Source organism: Protopterus annectens, chromosome 8.part1, assembly GCF_019279795.1.
Source record: "Protopterus annectens isolate FY-2018-M chromosome 8.part1, PAN1.0, whole genome shotgun sequence".
Lineage (NCBI taxonomy): Eukaryota > Metazoa > Chordata > Ceratodontiformes > Protopteridae > Protopterus > Protopterus annectens.
The window spans coordinates 150553290-150576274 of NC_056742.1; the positions used below are offsets into that span (position 1 = coordinate 150553290).

At 33.7% G+C, this 22985-nt stretch overlaps 1 protein-coding gene across 1 annotated transcript in view; it reads left to right on the top strand.

The window, feature by feature from the left end:
* Positions 1 to 22985, top strand: part of PKD1L2 (polycystin 1 like 2) — a 1522374-nt gene that overhangs the window by 1496135 nt on the left and 3254 nt on the right. The window contains exon 47 of the mRNA XM_044081586.1: positions 7619 to 7750. Within this exon, the coding sequence (XP_043937521.1) occupies positions 7619 to 7750 (132 nt within the window). The remainder of the gene's footprint in view (positions 1 to 7618; positions 7751 to 22985) is intronic.

The window sequence follows — 22985 nt, forward strand, 5'->3', positions numbered from 1 at the left end:
ACACCAACCACCTGCATGTTCTCTCTCACCACATCCATAAACCTTATCTTAAGCCTTCATTTTTTCCTGTTACCTGGCAGCGTCATCCTTAGCATCTTTTTCCCAATATACTCTGCATCCCTCCTCAGCACATGTCCAAACCAACGTAATCTTGCCTCTGGCTTTGTCTCCAAACATTCCAACCTGGGCTGACCCTCTAATATACTTATTCCTAATCATGTCCATCCTCGTCACACCCAGTGCAAATCTTAACATCTTCAACTCTGCCACGTCAAGCTCTGACTCCTGCCTTTTTGTCAATGCCACTGTCTCTAACCCATATAACATAGCTGGTCTCACTACCCTCTTGTAGACTTTCCCTTTCACTCTTACTGGTACTCGTCTGTCACAAATCACTCCTGACACTCTTCTCTACCCACTCCATCCTGCCTGTACTCTCTTCTTCACCTCTCTTCCACACTCACCATTACTCTAAACTGTTGATCCCAAGAATTTAAACTCATCCACCTTTGCCACCTCTACTCCCTGCATCCTCACCATTCCTCTATCCTCCCTCTTATTCACACACATATATTCTGTCTTAGTCCTGCTGACCTTCATTCCTCTTCTCTCTAGAGCATACCTCCACCTCTCCATGATCTCCTCCACCTTTTCCCTACTCTCACTACAGATCACAATGTCATCTGCAAACATCATAGTCCACGGGGACTCCTGTCTGATCTCATCTGTCAACCTGTCCATCACCATTGCAAATAAGAAAGGGCTCAGAGCTGATCCTTAATGTAATCCCACCTTCACCTTAAACGCATCCATCACTCCCACTGCAGACCTCACCGCTGTCACACTACCCTTGTGCATATCCTGTACCACTCTTACATACTTCTCTGACACTCCCGACTTCCTCATATAATACCACAACTCCTCTCTAGGCACCCTGTCATATGCTTTCTCTAAATCCATATGTCAATAATATCTAAAATCCCCACACTAATAAGCTTACTGCAGACATAGAGGAAATGCTTAATATTTTTAAAAAATTCCTTGAGGATCTTAATATAGATAAAAATAATAATCCTGACGATTACAAATTTGACAAGTATTCACAGAAAAATGTTTCTAATAAACTTAATGATCAACAAATATCTCTGTTGTATAAGCTTATTACCCTGATAGAAGTTAAAGAAGCTTTAAAAAAGGGAAAATGGTAAAGCTCCAGAGTTATATGGTTTAAGTATGGAATTATATAGTCTGCTTCCACCAAATATTTTAGAATTACTGAGCTATGTTTTCGGTTTAATTAAGAGTGACAAATAATTCTTTCCTCATGAAAATTTACTGTAATCTCAGCTATGCTTAAACAAGGAATGGATAATAAGTTAGTGTTCTCATATAAATCTATTTCATTATTAAATGTAGACTATAAAATATTTATTTCCATCTTCACTACAAGATGAAGAAATATAGTAGATAAATTGATTAATAAAGATCAGACAGCATTTCAGTCAATAGATTAATGTATGATAATATAAAAAGGTAATAACTATATTAGATTTAGCAAAAGGAACACACGCAAAATTGGCCCTAATTAGTTTAGATACTGAGAGAGCTTTTGATTCTGTAGATTGGAACTACTTATTTTAAACTTTAGAAGCAGTTGCATTTCCAGAACAATTTATTGGAATATTAAAAAACTTATATAGAGACTCCAAAAGATATGTTAAAATTGATTTTTTGTATTTCTCATGGATTCACTTTAAACAAAGGCAAAAAAGCAAGGGTGTCCCTTGCCCCCTTTACTATTTGCACTAGTTATCAAACCCGCAGCTAATAGTTTAAAAGCAATGAAAAAATATGGATTGTCAGTTATTAAGGATTGTCAATTTAAAATGCAGCCTTTTGTAGGTGATATTTTACTAACTATAGGGGATTTAAATTATTCAATTGAAGAAATTAGATGAGGAAATTCAAAAGTTTAAAGAAGTATCAGTGCTGAAATTTAATAATAATGAAACTGAAACTTAAGTATTAAATCAATTGCTAGATAGTAAGCTTAAAGATAAATATAAATATAATTGGGAAGGAAAAGAAATAAAATATTTAGGAATAAAAATCTATCATGATGTAAGTAAGATTATTAATAATAATTTAATAATTTTGAAAAAATAATTGTAGTGTGGAATGATTTTTTTACTTTACTTTCAATGATAGGCTGGTACTTATTAAAATGATTATATTACCCAAAATTATTTACATATCACATTCAATATCTTTAATACCTGACTAAAACACTTTTAAAGAAAATGGAAAAAATGTTAACTTCATTCTTATGGTATCCTAAAAAATGAGAATTGCTTATAGAAGTCATATAACATTATGAGAGTATAACTGTATTAGATTCCCAGATGTAAAATCTCATTCTATTGCACAAATTTTAACTCTATTACAATCTGGATAGACTCAACTTACACTAGTAAATAAATAAAAAAGCATTCAGGAGAAGATTTTACTAAATTCGTATAAGTTTATCAAATATAATACATTAGAAATATGTAACAATCCTTTCATCTAGTTAATCAAATTTACCTTAAAAGGAAATTCATTTTGATCTTTATACTCTGCATATATGAAATCAATTCTTAAAACAGTTAAATATGTTTTTAAAACTCCATTATAGCAAATTGGAAATGTTTGTGCTTTCCCACTGCACACACCTCTAGATTTAAGAAAATTCAGAACAAAGTTAAAATGAATTTACTAAAAAGGAATGGATTGGTATTATGGTCTGATTGCTTTGAATAAGGAAAAGCTTGGTTGCCAGAATATTTAAAAAAAGATTATGATTTGGATGAATCTGTTAGCCATTCAATATTGTCCATCAGTAAGAAATTAAATGAATTTGTAGATAATATGATTAAAGAGGATCAGAACATTATTCCCCCATTATATTAATATATGAATGCTATCATTGATGGTAAATTGACCTACAAAGGAAGCTTGTCTAAGTTGTAGGTTAATTATTAATAATAATAATAATAATAATAATAATAATTTTGATGCAAATTTCTTGACCTTTTTATATAGTAGTGGATCAGTAACTTAAATCAGTTAGTCAAACTTCTTCAGGTTTATATTGGAAAGTTTTTATGTGAAAATATATACATAGAATGTTTGTTACTCCCTATTAAATCTGTAACTTTATTAAAATGACTTCAGTCTGTTGGAGATGTAGTAAAGATGTAAAAGCTGATTGTACACACATGTTTATGGATTGTGAGAAATTAAATGTATATTAGGAAAAGATGAGTGTGTGTTTTAGTTATGGTCTGATAGTTGTTCCTTTATCTGTAAAAGCCAAATAACAAAAATATTCTGGAGTCTCCTGACAGTAGCAAGGAAGGTTATTCCAAAAGCTGGAAATTGAATTCAGTTCCTACATTCAAACAATCTTTACATTTAACAACAATACTATGTAAACTGAAAAAGAAGTGATAAGAATAAGCTCTATACATCATACTGAGGCTTTTAATGGTTGGGATAGCCTTGAAACATTGCTATTGAAATACCAAGACATTTAATGTGTTAATTGTATACGATTATCGTGATGATTCAATGTATTCCTAGCACTGTCAAACAGTATGTGATGTTAAATTTCTTCCTGTGTATATTTTGTAAATATGTGAAATTAATAAAAATTTTCTTAAAAAAAATAAAAGGAGGAAGAGATACTCACTGCCATCTGTACCCCTGTTGGATGATTTTCATTTGCCTGAAATAATTTTATGCCACTAGAAAAGATGAAGACTTAGACTTCCAGCATGGTGGGGGGACCTGGAGAAGCAATTAGTTATTTTGATTTTTTGGATTTTGAATTGTCCTTCATTCTGGGAGGCTGCCCTTTCATTTTATAGATTTCTTGTCATTGCTTTTTAAAATCTTGATTCTTTGTTGATGCGTAAACTGCTTTTTTGAAAAAGGTTTCCAAGTTAGAAGAGAGAGAGAGTTTTTATTAAACATAGAAAGGAAGTGTTTCAACATTTGGTTACTCCCTTGAAATCAACCCCCTTTATCAAGTATTTTAAGAATCACAGCAGAAGGGACAAACAAAACATTATTTTCAAGGAGAGAATTTAAAATCTCAGTTTTAACATTTTCAGGTGAGTTTTGAGAATATAACCAAGCAAATATTCTCTTATAGCAGCAGCTCTGGAGACCGTATCAGCAGAAATCATAAGAACACTTTAATGTGTGCTTACACGGGCTGTTGTTTCATCATCTCTAAATGAAGATTAAGGTGATTACCCAGATCATGCCTTATTAAAGGTCTTCCTGCCTTTTGCAAAAGGAAGTAACATCACTCAAAAAAGTAGCTCACCAGGCTGCTGTGTTTTGCAGCAAAAAGCTGGCTCAGGCTACATCGATCATCTAATTGAAGATGAAAGATGAGGGGAATGGACCTCTCAAATATTTAAGCATGGGAGAAATTTATTTTGGTAATATCGGTTTATGTATTTTGCTGTGTGTGCCACTTATCCAATATGTAGAAAGGTATTTTTTTTATTTGATTCATGTGTGTAGTATATATATATATATATATATATATATATATATATATATATATATATATATATATATATATATATATATATATATGTGTGTGTGTATTTATGTATGGAGGCAAAGAAGACATGGTTTTGCCTCATATTCTGTCTGTTCTTTATTATAAGGTTTATGATTTTCTGTCAAACCATGAGGACTGCAGTCACTAAGTAATGACAAGCATTTCAATTTCAGACTTAATAGCATTCAGAAATAGCATGCCAATGCAAAAGATATTACTCTTTATAAATATTTAAGGACTGTTCTTGTTCTTTCTGCTCCTAGTTTGGTCCTTTGATGCCAAGATTTATTGTCATTATTTCTTAAGCTAGAGATTGAGTGGTATGTCAGAGGGTTGCCCTGGATTGCACACTATTCTTACAGAAGCCAGCTAAAAGATGCATTCCTGTGTAGCAGCTTTTGTGCATTTTTTATTTGATTACAATCAAACTTTTAAGGTATACAGCCACAATCATACATTTGGCTGTAGTTCATGGTCTCTGGTGTGTGTGTGTGTGTGTGTGTGTGTGTGTGCGTGTGTGTGTGTGTGTGTGTGTGTGTGTGTGTGTGTGTGTGTGTGTGTGTGTGTGTGTGTGCATGTGTATGTGCGTGTATGCATGTGTGTGTGTGTATGTGTGGTGTGTGTAAGGCAACTGTGTGTGTGTTTCTGTGTCTGTGTAATACATGTATGAAAAAACTGAGTACATAGATACTCTCAGATGTTCCTGTTTTTGTATAGTGTTTCTGATTTTGCTTTATACCTGCCTAAGTATCTTCACTTTGAAATAATAAAAAGATTTCAGTTGAATATAAAAACATCTTGGAACTGTGTCTTACTTTTGGATCATTATTTTAGAAGTGGGACAGAAGTCTTGATTTTGGGTTAAACAAGCATATGTACATTTGGAACTTTGATTCACTTTTAGAACTGCAAATATTTCCTATGCCTTAGTAAACTATCAGCTTATTGTGCAGCTGGGCCTTAACAGGTTGTTGGCTATTAATTCAATGTTGAAGTTAGATAAAAAGCTTGTAAAAAAGCTCTAACATGCAACTCAGAACATTTAAAACCCTTTGGCTGCTTGTGGCTAGCTTCTCCTGGACTCCAGTTTAATGCAGTTAGTTCTGCCACACTTACTATAGTGGAGTTTTGGCCAGTTAGGGAATGTTAAAATGATGTGGGAAACAGCTAAAAAGTAAGGAAATGTGTAAAAAGACAAGAAAGATGTAGTCTAGATGGTGTGCAGCCAGAATGGGGGGAACAGTGGAGGGTCACTTGGGAGGTTCATTGTGGCTAATGTGAAATGGGTGACCAATGGAGTCCTTTACCTAGGACAATTCAATATAAAGCTGGCCTTGTTAATTCCAGTAATACATCTGAGGTGTATGATTTCTATAAATGATCTATAATGAATGAGTACTGAGGCAGCCTGTGGATTAAACTGATTGACCCCATTTATTGTTTAACCACAGTTAATGGTAATTTACTTGTTTTAATACAGCCCCACCCATTCCAATTAGCCTCACCCACTGGCTACTTCTTGAAGCCCCCATGATTTCAAATGACCAACCACCACTGGTGATTGGGCATAATTTACTTATACATGGGGAAAAGGCCTAAGTGAATGATTTAATAACAGTAATTATTTAAAGTATACTAAAAACAGAATGAATAATGAGCAAACATATACATGTAAAAGCTTCAGTGCTTGTAATTACATTAAACAAGCTTCTGTGTTGATACTTCCAGAAACACAGGTTAAGTAGCACTTTAAGAAAGGAGAAAGCAGATTGTAGGACTTTGTTTTTGATTTATGATCCAGTATATAACTGTGAAAGATTTTATGTAGGGTAAACTGAAAGAGCACTTCATAAAAGAGCTAGGAAACACATACTGTGTATTAAAAAGGTGATGAAAGAAATGCTTTAGCAAGGCATAAAATGTGCAAGGAATATTTGTTTTCAAGTATTAGAAGCTAAAACAGAGTCAGGTGGTGATTTAAAAAATCTCTGTTATAAGTGGAAAACTTTTGGTAGTTATGTCTTGATGCCTCTAAAGACTTATGTTTAAATGATAATATTTATATTAATTCTGAATCTAGCCTTATGATAACCTACAGCTTAAAGCTTGAATGAATGTTTTTTAGATCATTAAGAAGGTTTCTAAAAAGTATTAAAGTCCTAAATGAAGCTGTTCCTCTTTCTTTTGTTTATCTCTGTATTGATCGGTTGATGTTAGTCATGTGATTTAAGTTGTGTGATGTTAGAAGTTAGCTTTAAAATGCTGAAATATGGGTATTTTAATCTTTTGAATTTGATGAAGAATGCATGGTTGAAAAACATTTAGTCAGTAAAGCACTATTTAGTCTAGCAACATAATGTTATTCTTGTTTGATATGCAACCCCATGTAATTGTGTTTGGTTGATATTTTAACAATAGGTCTTTATTTATCAGTATGGCTTTAGATGTTTTTGACTCTTAAATGGGCAAAAATGCTACAAACTCATCAAATTCATTGTCTAGCTACAGGAAACCTCACAATCATGTTCATTATCTGTACAGATTTTTTTTCCCAGTATTTTAACAAAAATATCAAAATATGGCAACAACATAGCTTTGCATTTTAACAATGCCCATCTTGAACAGGGAATGGCAGCAGGGTTCACTGATACATAAAAGCAAGCTATGAGCTAAACCAAGAAAAACTTAAAAATCAAACTTCAAATTATATTTGAAACAAATGTTTTGTTTATGACGAATTTTAAATTAAAATAAACAATTATGATGTTTCTTGACTGAATTAACTAGACTGATATGAAATTATAAACAATTTTTGGCTAGAACAAAGGATTATTATATTATGCTGAAACTAAAGTTGATGTCAAACTGAAGAATTTGATGGCTATTTCACAAAGTACTTTGATATGGCATATCTTAGAATGCTATGAAAGATGAGGTTAAAATACAGAGGAATAAATCACGCTTGTATGATATAACAATTATATCTTTTTTTATAACCAGGTTCTGGACTACAACCCAGTTCTCGCTTCTTTCCTGATTGGCACCTGCATTATTTTCATGACCTTTGTGGTTCTAAACCTTTTCATTTCTGTTATACTTGTGGCCTTCAGTGAAGAGCAGATTAATTACAAGGTATGTTCCAAAATGTTTGTGTTATAAAAGCATGATGGAGGAAAAGATCACATTTGAGATGCTTTACTTTTGTTTTTGATAATTTTTCCAAAGACTTAAAAGAGCTACAGGTGTCATATAGGAAATAGTGAGAAGTAGAATATTTAATGAAGGATTGATTATACGATGTCTGCTGTTGGCTGGGTTTATAAACCTATATACACAGACTAATATGTGTTTACATGCCTGCATAGGCAGCTAGATCAGTTTTGGTTTATATTCTGCACAGACTGGCATAGAGATCTGTGATGTGTGCTGAAGCAAGGCAAATGGCCCTACAATGGTACACATTATTTGTGAGTGAGCTTGCAAAGAGACCTCACTACCAACAGAACAGTGGTGACAGACTTCTGAGAAAGCACAGCATACCCAGTGATAAGGGGCAGGCTACAACTTAACCAGGCAATACATCATCCCTGCCAAGTGTAATGTTTCAGGGATAACAGAGGAACTGCCAGACAAGTTGATAACGGCAATGTAGGCTAGACGAGTACACAGAAGTCATTGTGTGTGTGTGTGTGTGTGTGTGTGTGTGTGTGTGTGTGTGTGTGTGTGTGTGTGTGTGTGTGTGTGTGTGTGTGTGTGTGCATATATATATATATATATATATATGTGTGTGTGTGTGTGTGTGTGTGTGTGTGTGTGTGTGTGTGTGTGTGTGTGTATATATATATATATATATATATATATATGTGTGTGTGTGTGTGTGTGTGTGTGTGTGTATATATATATATATATATATATATATATATATATATATATATATATGTGTGTGTGTGTGTGTGTGTGTGTCTGTATCATTGCTGTGAAACAGAAGGAATCAGACTTTGCCTACGTTTAATATAGAAATAATGGTATACCATAAAACTGTCAAATCTATACAAAATCATTGATTTCTGTCCACTGTTTAAGGACATTATTTTTTGCTGACATTTCAGCACAAATACTGTTTTCATTTTTGTATTCCATGAATATTTACTTTAGAAGTCAATTAAGTATCTATATTCATTGTGCTACATATTTATAGGTAATATTTGAAAGTCCTCTTAAACAAGTTCCAGTATAAGATTAAACATCAAGAATTTCAGAAAGTAGGTACTGGATACTGTTGTGCAATATTAGAGTTACTCACTTTGGATCTTCGTTAAGAACATTGTTATACATTACATATGGCTCTGTAACAAAGCTGATGAAAAGTAATATTCTTATCCAGCTGCAGATTTGTGTGGGGTTTTATTAATTCTGCCCAGTGTTAGTAATATAGCTGTTAACCAATATATTTCAATTAAGAATTTGTCAGATTTGATTTGAAGACTTAAAAAATACTACATAAACAGTTTTGCAGGTGCCTTTCCTTGCCTGCTGGCTCCCCACAACCTTGTTGCATACATATAATAATTCTGAAATTGCTTTATCTCAGGCTAAGCAGAAATCTACCAGACACCGCAATCAAGTCTTTTTAACAAAAGTCAAGGTAATAGCAAATTGGTGTCAATCACTATGTCACATTTAAGCCTGGGATCAACATTGTTCAAATGTTAAATGTTTTCTGTTATACACATTAAAATTGTTTATAGCTTTTTCCTTAGCAAAAAGTTCATCTTTAGCATTCTGTTTGTGCTCATAGTATACTGCTGGCTGCAACTTGTATTACTAAATAAGCATATAATGATGTTTGATCTTAAGAACAGATATGAAAAAAAACACCAGGTGAAACAAATAGCAACAACAAACAACATGTTTTCTTTATGAGAGCATCTGACCACACCCTTGTGACTTTGCACCTTGGAGTTACAGAAATATCACCCCAAGTGCAAATGTTGATCTTTCCTTATGGAACCCAGCTTTCAGACAGGCTGATTAGGAGGAAGAGTAGAGCACTGGATTAATTACATGGATGCAGCCATCAGTAATGATGAAGATGATTGGGATGGTGCAACTTGAACAGGAAAGGTAGGAGCAGTACAAAATAGAAAGTAAACAGGGAATAGAAAGCCAATGAACTGAGTCTTGTCAAAGACAGATATCAGCTTACAGCAAAATGTATCTCAATTTTTCAACACCGTAAAATGTGGGAAGAGATAGCAGTACCAGTGACACAGTAGGCAGCACCTTTCCCTTGATGCTGAAATCAGAAGGCTGTGGATTATGTTCACACTCTGAAAAAAAAAGAAAAAAACTTAAAGAAAAAAACAAATCTGAAAACTGCACAAAAGTTTTTTTTTATAAATTAATCTGGTATCTCAGAATATCACCCTTACAGGATGTAATAGTAACTCCATTTCATTTAACATATCAAATATAACCAATTAAGTTATTTTCTTTTTAGCCCACTTTGATAACATCAGTTTAATAAAGCATCTCCCTTTTATTACATAAAATAATATTAATATTTAACCTGATATATTTTTAATCTTTAAAACCACATCCATTTAAATACTTATTTCCTTGTTCAAACCTGTTGGATTTATAGTGCATTTTAACATCAGTCAAGGTTCTAATTACAATAAACCAACTTGAAAAATCACCTCTTCTGTATAAGAAATGTTTTATCAAAACACCAAAAAAAAAAATCTGTGTCATTCCCTCCATGCCAGTCCCAAAAAAAAAAAAAAAAAAAACAGACTGCCAAAGGATTACTGTAATTTTTTGTAATATCCACAATATGTTCCATAATTTTGACTTTGCCGTTTATTTTTGTCTGCAGCTTATATAATTTAATTACCTTTTTGTTCATCCAGTTATATATGCAACACATTCTAAATCACAGTTAAATAGTGATTACAGAGACGCAAGAGACCCATTTATCTTTTGCCCGTGCAAATCTTTCACTTTTTACAAAACATAAAGTGACCACATTTAAACAAACCCATTTTTATTTCCCTTTTGATTTCAACAACACATTAGGGCTCAAAATGTCTTTGATGTTCACATTTTTTCTATAAGGAAAATAAACTTAATGGAAATAGATACTTTGGGTCTTAAACTCCTTTTACAAGATACCAGTTATCTTTTTCAGTCTTTTCATTATTGGTGAAAAAGATAAAGATGTTGACACATGTTAACATATCCTTCTCCCTAAACTCCATTACATTTTTATTTTTGTACCTTACTTTATTTTTTCATTTTCTCCACTACCATATTCCATACATTTGTTCTGTCTCTTCCAGCTGCATTTCTGAACAACCTCTGTTTCTAAGCTTAATTTTTGTCATTTCAATTTCTGTCTTTCTTTATCCACAACCTGAAGTACTTCTAAACACTCCACTAAATTTACCATAAGGTAGAGTCCAACACATGTGGTAGATGTTGACTAGATGCATGTAAAAACATATTTATCAGCTATTGGCTTTATATATATTTTGTAACTAACCCTACATGCTACCATTCCCATTAGTGTAACATCTAAAAAATTGGTCACATGTTTACTCAACTCAAAAGTAAGATCCAATCAGTATATATCAGACTGTAAATTTACAGGAAATTTGTAAACGTGGTTTAGTTATGCTCTACAAACAAAAATCAAATCACCTATATCCTTTAAGTAATACTACATTCCTTTGAAAAACATCTGTAGTATAGCTAAAGTTTCTCTCAAAATTTACATGTGTGAAGATGCATAAGTGGTGGAAAATATGTCCCCATGTCTTCTTTGGCTTTAAGTACACTTTCTTGTCAAACAAAAACTAGTTATGAGTCAAACAAATTTCTAACAAGGACACAATAATATTGGTGTGTGGCCCTTCCCCTACCTCTTTACAAGCAGCCTCTAGATCCTATTTCTGAAGAATATTAGTATATCATGACTTCATATCTACTGATATCCAGTAGAAAGTGTTTTTTTTTCCAGACTAAGTCTTTAAATATGTCAATTAACTTGTAAGTAGTTTTAATATGGTATGGAACACATTTCAAAACTCTTTCAGCTGACAGTCAATTAACAAACTCATATTCTATATGTATGATCCAACCCCAGAAATAATCAATCTTCTTTGTGGATCCCTCATGGTTTTGTAAATTTTAAGAATGGCATACATCACTGAGTGCTTATTTTTTTCACATATTATAATCTACCTACATGTTTATGTTGCAAAAAACTAACAACTCACCTTTTCCTAATAGCTCAAAGAATTGTGCATTAAAGTCCTTCATTTATTATTTTCTAACAAACTGTTAGCTATTGAACAAAAAGGCAGAAGAATGTTCCATTTATGCTTGCTCAGCAAAATCACAACAATAACTAAGAGATGAGTGATGCACCACACCATAAAATGTATCTCAACGATTTATTTAGAGCTGTATCTCAACAAGACAAAAAACAACAAACAACGGATTAATGCTTTCAGCTATCAACGCCTTCTTCAGATCCACATTCAAAAGCCACATCTCAATCTAATATAAAGCATATAGCAGCCAATGACAAAAAAACATGTAAACAAGCTGCTTTGCTCTAACTAATACAAGTGCTTATACAAGCGCTTCATCATCCAATGTGTTTTGTTATTCTAATTAGCTTTGACTAGCAAGTTAAGATGGAAAATGTAAATTAGACTTCACTTTCTCAAACATCATTGGTCTCAGCTAGCAAATGAAAGCAGAAATGTAAATCAGACTTTACTTGCTTAAAAATCATTGGTTTACTTTAAACATTAGAAAAAAACTAGCTTTAACTAGCAAGTTAGGATGGAAAATGTAAATTAAACTTCACTTTCTCAAACATCATTGGTCTGGGCTAGCAAATGAAAGCAGAAATGTAAATCAGACTTTGCTTGCTTAGAAATCATTGGTTGGCGTTAGACATTAGACAAAACATAGGGAAACGTATATCAAAAAAGTATTCCCTATCGCTTTCATAAGAATAAAAAAACAAGTTATTCCAAGTTCACTCATCAAAAAGCGCGATTCTATAAAGACATTTAACAAAACATATCTTACTAAAATATAAATAATTAAAATATTTTAGCATTTAAAAATACGTATGCATGTCCTTAATAACAAAGTGCTAATAAAATATATAAAATATAGTATATCTGTAAATTATGTAATATATACTACCTACATAAAAATTATTAAACAACAGAAGCAGAAAAAAATACATTAATAGTATAAGCAAACACTATTGTTGAAGATGCCATAAACAACGAACCCTAGGAGCTATAAAAAGTCTGAACAGCACCATAAAAATATATGATAACCATCTTGAATTTCTACTATAAACAACAGTGACTAGAAATAAAAATATAAATATATATATATAAATAAATAAATATGATACAAGTCACGAGGACAATTAATAAGGCAATATGGGTCATAATCAGAACCTTCAAACAGACGATAGTACACAATATATATATTTTTCTGCTTCTGTTGTTTAAGCACTTGTATTAGAGCAAAGCAGCTTGTTTACATGTTTTTTGTCATTGGCTGCTATATGCTTTATATTAGATTGAGATGTGGCTTTTGAATGTGGATCTGAAGAAGGCTTTGATAGCTGAAAGCGCTAATCCATTGTTTGTTGTTTTTTGTCTTGTTGAGATACAGCTCTGAATAAATCGTTGAGATACGTTTTATGGTGTGGTGCATCGCTCATCTCTTAGTTATTATTAAAACTGTTAGCTATTGTCACATAATGTCCAAACTAACCCAACTGCCCACTTATTAGCTTGCTTAGAAATATAGTTCCTGTATTCTTGTTTTAAATTGTGTAACTCTCCATTCAGTTTAAAAAAATTATAATATTTTTACTGTTCTACTATAAATATTTTTTCCAGTTTTTTAATCAAAACTTTTTTCAAATAATCTTATTGGGATAAAAGTCTTGGGGGCATAAAAGAACTTTTAACATCAAGACTTGGCATACATAAGCTACCGTATCCAGTATGAAATAATGTTCCCCATTTTCATCATCCGCTAATATTAATATGTCATTAATTTCAGCAAACTCAAAACAGATTTAAAAGAATATTCATAGCAAATAATTCCTTACTGCTTACATCATCATTCTATCTGCTAAAGCACTTTTAAATGTAAATTTCTAAAAAAATAATTCTTAATATCAAACAATAAGTCCACATAATTGGGAGTTATATGTAGGCACATACTTCATGGATGTGGCTACATGGAGAATAGACCTAGGGTGAATTTCTGATTTCCCATCCATTTGTCAAGGTTATGCTTAAATAGGGTTAGGGATGGACTCTGCTTCACATGTATGGGGAGCCTGTTCCAGAGCATGGGGATCCTCTGAGACACATATCTGTCTCACCAACATGTCTTATTTAAGTCACAAGCAAAATGTATTTATTTATTTATTTACTGACATTAGATTATTGGGAAAGTCTGACTGGGTAGGAGACCATTTTCAGTTGAGGCCCAAGGAGAAAAGCTCTAAAGTACTATAAAGCATTTTTAAGAACAATTTTACAATCTTCAAAAGTAATACAAAAAAATCTACAGTTTAAATAATTATACCAAATTAGACATAATATAAACCATTGGTTAAGAATCGATACAAGTTATATGACAATGATTTAATATTTAGAGAAATTTTAGCCAGTTTATAGATAAATTAAAGGCAAGTTATTATAATGCAAACAGGAATTGCAATATGAAGTGAAAGAAAAGCAGGCTTATGTTATACTTGGAGAGAAAGTCAGAGCAGAGAAATTGATAGAAGTAAGGAAGCAAGTGAAGAAGGGAGAGTAAAGAGGTGTAAGGTATAAATCGCACTTGTTCACATTTAAGGATATTATTTATCCTGATGTTGAGCAAGAACAGAGACTGTTTTTTGTTAGGAATTTTTTCAGAATGGTTTTGAAGGATGGGAGGGTATTGAACTGATGGCTACAGGTAAGGAGTTCATCTCTCTGTTGAAATTTTGGCACTCAAAATGCTGAGTACTGACATGCTGAAGAAAAAAAAAACAGAAAAGACAAGAAAAGAGTGAGTCTGGAAAGTCACTCTTCTCCTTAAAATAACTTTTTGTTAGGGGGGTAATCCCCCCACACACACCATTCTCCGAACACACACACACACACACACACACACACACACACACACACACACACACACACACACAGACATACATATACATATATATATATATATATATATATATATATATATATATATATATACACATACACACACACACACACACACACACACACATATATATATATATATATATATATATATATATATGATATACATACATATACATATTTATATATATATATATATATATACACACACACACACACACACACATACCAACTCCAGGATCACCATACAGCTTAAAAAAGGGAATAGTCTGAGAAATGGCATCTTGGACTTGGTATATATAAGTTCAATCTTTCAGCCATTCTGTCTCCATATTTAGGGACTCACTCTAGTGGGTCCTGACATTTCAAATGTTTACCAGGAGTTCCAGGCCCTAGCAAGATTGTACAAATATAGACAAAGCCCAACAAATCTGTTTGTGGACAGACAGGAGTTTTTAGTCATTGGATTGTAATGACCGAATGGGAACATAGTTGTGTAGAATGTCATTTAATGCTGAATAAGTAGATAGATGCTGGATAATTTTATGGATGGTAAGAATATGTATATATGTTAGCTGATAGGGTAGCACTACGGAGGCTATTTAGTGCTATGGAGTGATGGATTCTTGAAGGCGTATTTGCTGCAAATTTAACCACTTTATTATAGCATTGTTCAAGTTTGATTTTTGTGATGCCTGGAGGTTAGTAAGGATGGGAGGTCTATAAAGTAGTGAGGGAGGAGGTTAAGTAGTGGCAAATGTAGTTTTAGTTGTGTTTGTGAGAAAGTTTTTGACTCTTTAAGGCATCCCTAGTTTTGGGGAGTTTTTTAATGCAATTTCACATATAAAGGTCAAATTTAAGATTATCATCCACTATCATACCTAATAATTTGCTATGAGAAGTTACTTCAGTGGTTCTATTATTAAGAAACAGGATTTAAAATTTTTCCCCTAAAAAAAGAGACTTGAAAAAAGTAGCATTTTTTTGGTGGGGGTGAGTTGGGCATGAGTTGTGAGTTACAAAACCATATTTCAGTGGCTGTTAAAGCTTCCTAAGTAATTTTTGGAGGTGTGCCATATTGTCAGATGTGCAAATGAGTGCTGAGTCATCTGTGTACTGTTTTAGGAAGCCTATGTGTGGAGGATGTTTGTGAGAATATTAAAGAGGAGGGGACCAAGGATAGAGCCTTGTAGTACACCGATGATGACTGTGAGATATGGAGAGAGGATGTAGTGACATTTTACTGACTGATACCTATTAGATAGGTAGCTTTTGAACCACAGAAAGGTGAGCTGAAAGAGGCCTAATGAGGACATTTGAAGGAGCAGTTTGTGACAATCTTTGTCGAAGGCTTTAGACAAGTCTAGAAATAAGAAGCAGATTAGTTTGATGTCCTCTCTAGCTTTAGTGATATAGGTCTAAAGTTAGTAATATCTGTAGAATTTCGTCATTTCTGTAAAGGGATAATGTGTGACTTTTTCCAGAGAGAGGGAATGTGGGATTCCAGGACGACCTATTTATAAGAACTAAGACAGGCTAGACAATGTTTTTGGCTGCTATTTTCAGGTACTCACTTAGAAGATCATCAGCTGAAGTAAAGAATGGTTTGAGTTTGTTTAAGAGTTGTTTTATAGAGGATGTGGGCTCAGGTTTGAAGGTGAAAGTAGATGTGGTGATATGTGGCTGTTGAGCAGGGTAAAGAAGTATATGTTGGGGAATTATTGATTAGAGTTGCTATACTATCTGTGAAATAAGAGTTGAACTGTATTGTGGTTTCAAATGGTGAATAATTGGGAGAGGGGTTACTGTTGAATTTCTGACTGGGATGCAAGGTTTCTTTAACAGCTGTCCAGAATTTCTTTTTTTTTACAGTTGGGTTTACTGTTATTCTGAAAGTTATTATAGTATAGTTTTTTGTCTTCATTTGTTTGCTTTTTAGTGTGACTGCAAAGCATTCTGTAGTTTTCAAGATATTGTGTTTTATATTTTTGACATTCTTTCCAAACTTTTTCTCTATCCTGCATTAGCATTCTACTCATTTTGGATAGCCAAACTGCATTATTTGTTATTAGTCCTTTTCACCTAGCAGTGCAAGGCTACTCAGAATATTCAACAAAGCTGTATTGAATTCATTTAATGTATCATCTAAGGAGAGCATTTTAAGAAGGTTTTAGTTAATAGATTATAAGGTAGTAATAAACATTTCTGGGTTAAACTTGGAAAGGTTGAGTGTTGTTTTATAAACATTCTGCTTAGGTGGATGCATGAGAGATACAAATTGGGAGATGATCACTGACAGAGTCTGACACTGTACCTGTGGTGGTGTATTTGCTAGGGTCTGATACTAGAACCAGTCTAATAGGGAATTTGATGTCTTACTATAATGTGTGGGGCTATTAATTAGTTCTACAAAACCATATAAGTTCATGTTAGGTGTAGGGAAGTTAACATTTATGTCCAACCACATCACCTAGAAGTATTTCTTCTTGTGGAATTGTTATGTATATCCACTGGGGGATATCTTTCAGTATATTTGTACTGTTGCCAGGAGGGATGTATATGATAGTAATACATATTTGTTTATAATTATTTACTTTTAGGAAAGTTATAAGATGCTATGCTGAACTGAACTTTGGTATTGTTTTGCTGTACAGGGAAATGTGGTAGTTGTTGGGAAATATTAAACCAATATCACCACCTTTCCTCTTTATACAGTCAATACAGACAATATTAAGCCAGGAAGTATAATTTCACAGTTGTTTATGCTAGGTTTAAGACACATTTCAGTTAAAGCAAGAATATCAAAGTAGTGTGTGAAAGAGAATTATCTTGATTTTCTTTGTGATAGGTAGGGCCAGGATTATGGTGAATATCTCCTCCTAGAAGGATTTTATTACATAGAGGAATTATTGATACTTGTTTTTTTGGAGATCATTTTTCTACTTAATTTTGTTTTGGTTTGAGGTGAAATGTATTTAATCAATATCTATTTGGAGTAAATGTGAGGGGCATCATTAAATAAGTTTGGTGAGATGTGCAAAGAGTGTAGGGAGGAAGAATAAATAAGTGGTTGGGACAGAGCTGGAGAGATGCTGAGAGCTATTACAGAGTCATAGTAGGATGAAAGAAGGCCCAGTAGGAGGGGGGGGGGAATAGAGGATAAGATGCGGATTACCATAGGATCATAAGATCATAGGATCATAGGAAGTTACTAGGCTAGTGGCCCTAGGGACCTTACAAGCCTAGCCAAGTTCTACCTTTCTTTCCATGATTAACACTTAATGCCCGTGTCCAAGAGGGATACAGGTGGAACCCCCCAGGGTGAATTTATGGTTACCCATACAGTTATCCATATTGTGTTTGAAGAGGGCAAATGAGGTGCTCTGTTTGACATGAAGTGGGAGTCTGTTCCAAAGGTGTGGTAACCTCTGAGAGACAAATCTGTCCCTCCAGCAGGTTATATTAATGTCACATACCAGGTTAAGGTCTTTAGAGTAGTAACCTATGTACCATTTGATTTGTGGATATGCAGAATTTCCAATAAAACAGGATTAGAGATTGCCTTATATGCAAGGCAGAGATCGCCTATGAGTAGTCTGTATGAAACAGAACAAGGTGACAGTGATTTCAAATGATCCACATAGGACAAATGCTGAAGACCTTGACTTTTCCTTGTGAGGAACTGTTATGATTTCCCCAGTTGTTGCAGGTGCCTGGAAAGGTACATACCAAAAGGGGCAATGTACTCAATTATTGGCCTAATGAGGGAAAAGTACAGGGAGGTTATAACTTCTTTTCTTCTGGAGGCAATGCCCTTACTTATGAGATGAGTGATATAGAATGTCTTTCTTACCACTTTGGAGACATGGTAATCAACGGTAATACTGCTGTCAACCTGTATACCCAGGTATCTCACCACTGAGTGCATACTTAGGGTGTTGCTATTGATGTGGTAGTTAGCAGGAACATCACTCTTACTGAAAGTGATGGTAATACATTATTTTCATTGAGTTTAAGGCCATGACTTTCTCACCAATCAAGCATAATTAAGTAAAGGGATTTGTACTTTATTGGTGGAAGGTAGAGGAGAAGTAGTGATCAAAAAGAAAAAAAGTATTTGCAGGGCAGTAGGGTATTTAGTGGTAGTGGATTATGAAAGCTGGTAGCAAGTTAGTAGGAAAGAAGTATTTTCTATGAAGGAAAAGTTATGCTGTTCTGGTATCTTCCCTGGAATGTACAGAATACAGGGGTTCAAATGGCTAGAGTATGATGATACAGTTAAACTAGGAAGAACTGGGGGTTTATTTGAGGAAAGTAGAAGATATAATGTAGAATAGATAGGTAGGTACTGCTAGAGAAGTGTGTGAGTATAAATGAATATAGTGCAAAACAGTATGGTAGGGAGAAAGGTAGTTAGAAATAGTGCTAAAATATTAAATGGAAGTTATGAATTAGATAAAATGAAATAAGAGTGGTTGGGTGCCAGGCTGGCAACTCCACACCTTAAAACTCCACTGCCAATCATGAGCGGATAGGTGATCCACTGTGGCAACCCCTAACCAGGAAAAGCCAAAAAAAGAAGAAAAAGTAGCAAAGTTGCTTGGGGAGGATTAGGGAATGAGTCATAAGTGAAATGTGTATGTGGGAAGTATAGTACAGTAAAAATGTGTGGGTGGAAATTGGGGGTAGGGTATGGGAGTGAAGTGAAGCCAAGCATAGTGAGCTTCCACCCTCAGGTCAAATTTTAACAAATAGACACAAAGTATAACAAGTTTTCTTTCATTGGAACACAAAAAGGCAACCACAGGAATTCCACCAACAAATTGTTTTCTTTCATGCTCTGAATGCAGAAACCGAGTAGCTAAGAAGACTAAGTAAATGGCATATACAATATAATCTATTGGTCAAGAGAAAAGACAATAGCCAACTTAGTGAATGGTCCTTAGAGTGCAAGAATTACTCCTTTGGAGGGGGAAGGGATGTTACAACCACTTTCTAGCAGATGGTAGGCACGTATTTGACTAGATGAAGTTGATACACAGCTTGGTTCTTTATGTTAAGTTTGCTTGCATTGTATAATGACAAAATTCTCAGTGTAAATGTTAGGGAGTTGGACCTTGTGACTGAGCTTCTGAAGTATCAGAGTCCAATGCAGTGATCATAAATTATGAAAGGAAAGAAAAGAGAAAAACTCTACTAAACTGTCACAATATTGATGCAATAAAGTTAATACTTATAAAAAAGATAGAGGAAGGTCCACAGTGAGTCAGAGCAAGAGAATATGAGGACAGTATAATAGTACAGAGATAGTAAGAAAGTTTATGAATAGTTCAACAGTTCAATGAATAAATTAACAAACTTAGGATCTCAGTTTAACATTTGCCTAATAAATATCACTGGAGAACATAGAATTTTAGAAAAAAAATGTTATTTAATACCCACTTAAGTACTGATAAATCATTTGCCAATCTTAAATGTCTAGGCAATGAATTCCACATCCTTCCTGCCCTAATATAAAAAAAATCTCTTTAACTTTGTATTGGAAATAGGAATTCTTAAATCTAAAATGTTACTATGATCAATAAAATCAATATCTAATGTGGCAGGCAATAGTTTGTCCTTAAGGCATCTATATATCATAATAATGTCACCTCTTAGAAACTGGTAAGCCAAAGAATGCAAAAACAAATATACAAATCATTCTTTATAGGATAAGTTATTATGACAGCCATCTATCTATCTGGTAAAGGTTTTCTGAATCCATTCCAGCTTCTACAGTTGAAAGACATTTAATGCACATAAAGGACCACTTACTCAATAATAGGTCTTATAACTTGTTAAATAGATTTTTAGTAATACCTGACTATCTCTGCTTGAAAAACATTGAAAGACATTCCTCATAAGATGATAACATTTCCTAAAAATGTTTGCCACACTAGATTCAAAGTTAAGGCTGGTATCTACCATAATACCTAGATCACTCATTACCTCAGAAGAAACACAAATCTGATTGTCTAGGGCATATGGATATTGATTATTGTTATGCTTAAAATGTTGGATGGCACATTTTCCATTGTTAAATCTCATATCTCATAACTTTTACTGTTAACCATAAATGTAGGTTCTCAAAGTAACATTTCAACAGATTCAAATCACTAATATTAGTTACTGCCCATCCTATCTTAACATCGTTGGTGAACTTACTTAACCATATAGAGGTAGATTTTGGACATTCTGACATCACTAGACCAAATAATAGTGGCCCCAAAGCTGAACCCTGAGGCAGTTCCCTAGCCATTAATCTATACTTGGAGTAGGAATTTTTAATTCACACTCAGTAGGTTCTACCCAGTAGCCATTCAGATACCCTATCAGCTATATAATCAGAGTTATCAGTTCTCATTAAAGTCGTTTTAACTGTTTCATGGTGGATGGAGTTAAAAGCCTTATCCAAAAACACATCAGTGGCTAATGAGTTATCTAGTGAGCAAACAATCTTCTTATAAAACCTTATCAAATTAGTGACACATAATCTCCCTGAAAGGAATCCATGTTGACATATATCAGAGCTAAAGTCCAGAACGTGCTTACAAGAAAGTCACATTGTCCTCTCAATGCACTTACCCAATATGCAAGTCATCCAATAGGTTGCTAGCCCTGTAGCATATATACTGGTTTACTTTTCAAAATGGAAAATATTATAGCTTCCTTCCGCAGTTGAGGAACAAATGCTTCCTTGAATGATTTTTGGAAAAAATAAGTTAAACATGGAATTAGTTTTTCAGATATTCTTTTTAAGAAATACCGTTTAAGACTATTAGGTCCAGCTGATGAATTTTGATTTATGTTAGATAAGGTTTACTTTACCATTTCTTCATTCATATTGGGACAAGTGTCTCTATCTAGCATAGCTAAATAATTTCCCAAGATCCCTTGGGAATAATTGCTAAACAAACTTACTGCAAACAAGTTCACTAATACATGTGAGTCAGCGATTGTTTGAGACCCATCTTTCATTGCTACATGGGAAGAATCATCTGGACTGTAATGTCTTAAGTGTTTAAATAAAGCTTTGTTATTATCCTTTGGATTTGCTGTAAAATATACCTCATAATTAGATCTTATTCTTTTAATAGTCATGTGGTATATTGTTCTGATTTTTTTATAATTGTTCCTATTTGAGACCAAAGGAGGATTTTTTTATTTCTTCTCCACAAACGTGTCTTTTCCCTTTTTAGTTTAGATAACATCAAACTCTACCAGGTATGTCGATCACCCTTACAGGGAATTTTCACTATATCTGGGATATGATAGTCTATCAAATTTGTTAAAATTGTAAAAACTATTCCAGTTCTCACTTATAACTTTTTTTCAAAACTAGCATACCAGTCCCAGGTTTCAATAGCCATCATAATCAGCTCAATGTCTGATTGATAAAATAATTTCATTACAAAATTTGCACTTTCCCCACTGTAGTGTAATCTTGGAGTTGGTATATATATTCAGCAGAGGGGTGCGGGCTTGCAGGGAAACTTGATCCTTTGCAAAAAGAGTTTTATTTTTTTTTAGTCTTTTGAGGATCAAACATTTGAGTTTGATCATCTTTGGTTTAGTGTTATGACATTTTGCTTAAATGTCATACATCTGTGTGTGTGTGTGTGTGTGTGTGTGTGTGTGTGTGTGTGTGTGTGTGTGTGTGTGTGTGTGTGTGTGTGTGTGGGTGTGTGTGTGTGTGTGTGTGTGTGTGTATCTATCTATATATATATATATATATATATATGTGTACACACACACACACACACACACACACACATATATAGTTATGGGTCTATATTATATTTTTGAAGTTTCAAAACTTTGAACGTCATATAATCGAACTTATATGACCGAAGTTTTAAAACTTCTAACATATTAATAAATAGAAAAAAAAAGAAACCTACCTAAACGCTGTAAGCATGGGGGGCAAGCCCCCCTACACACCCATGCTACTTAAATATACCAACTCCAAGACCGCACTACAGTGAAGTATAGGGAAATATTCCCTACGGCAATCTCACTTGACTGAAGTGTGGTCTCAAAGTTGGCATATTTAAGTAGTGGGGAGTGTGGGAGGTGCAGGAGGGCTTGCGCCTTGCTTAAGGCATTCAAGTAAG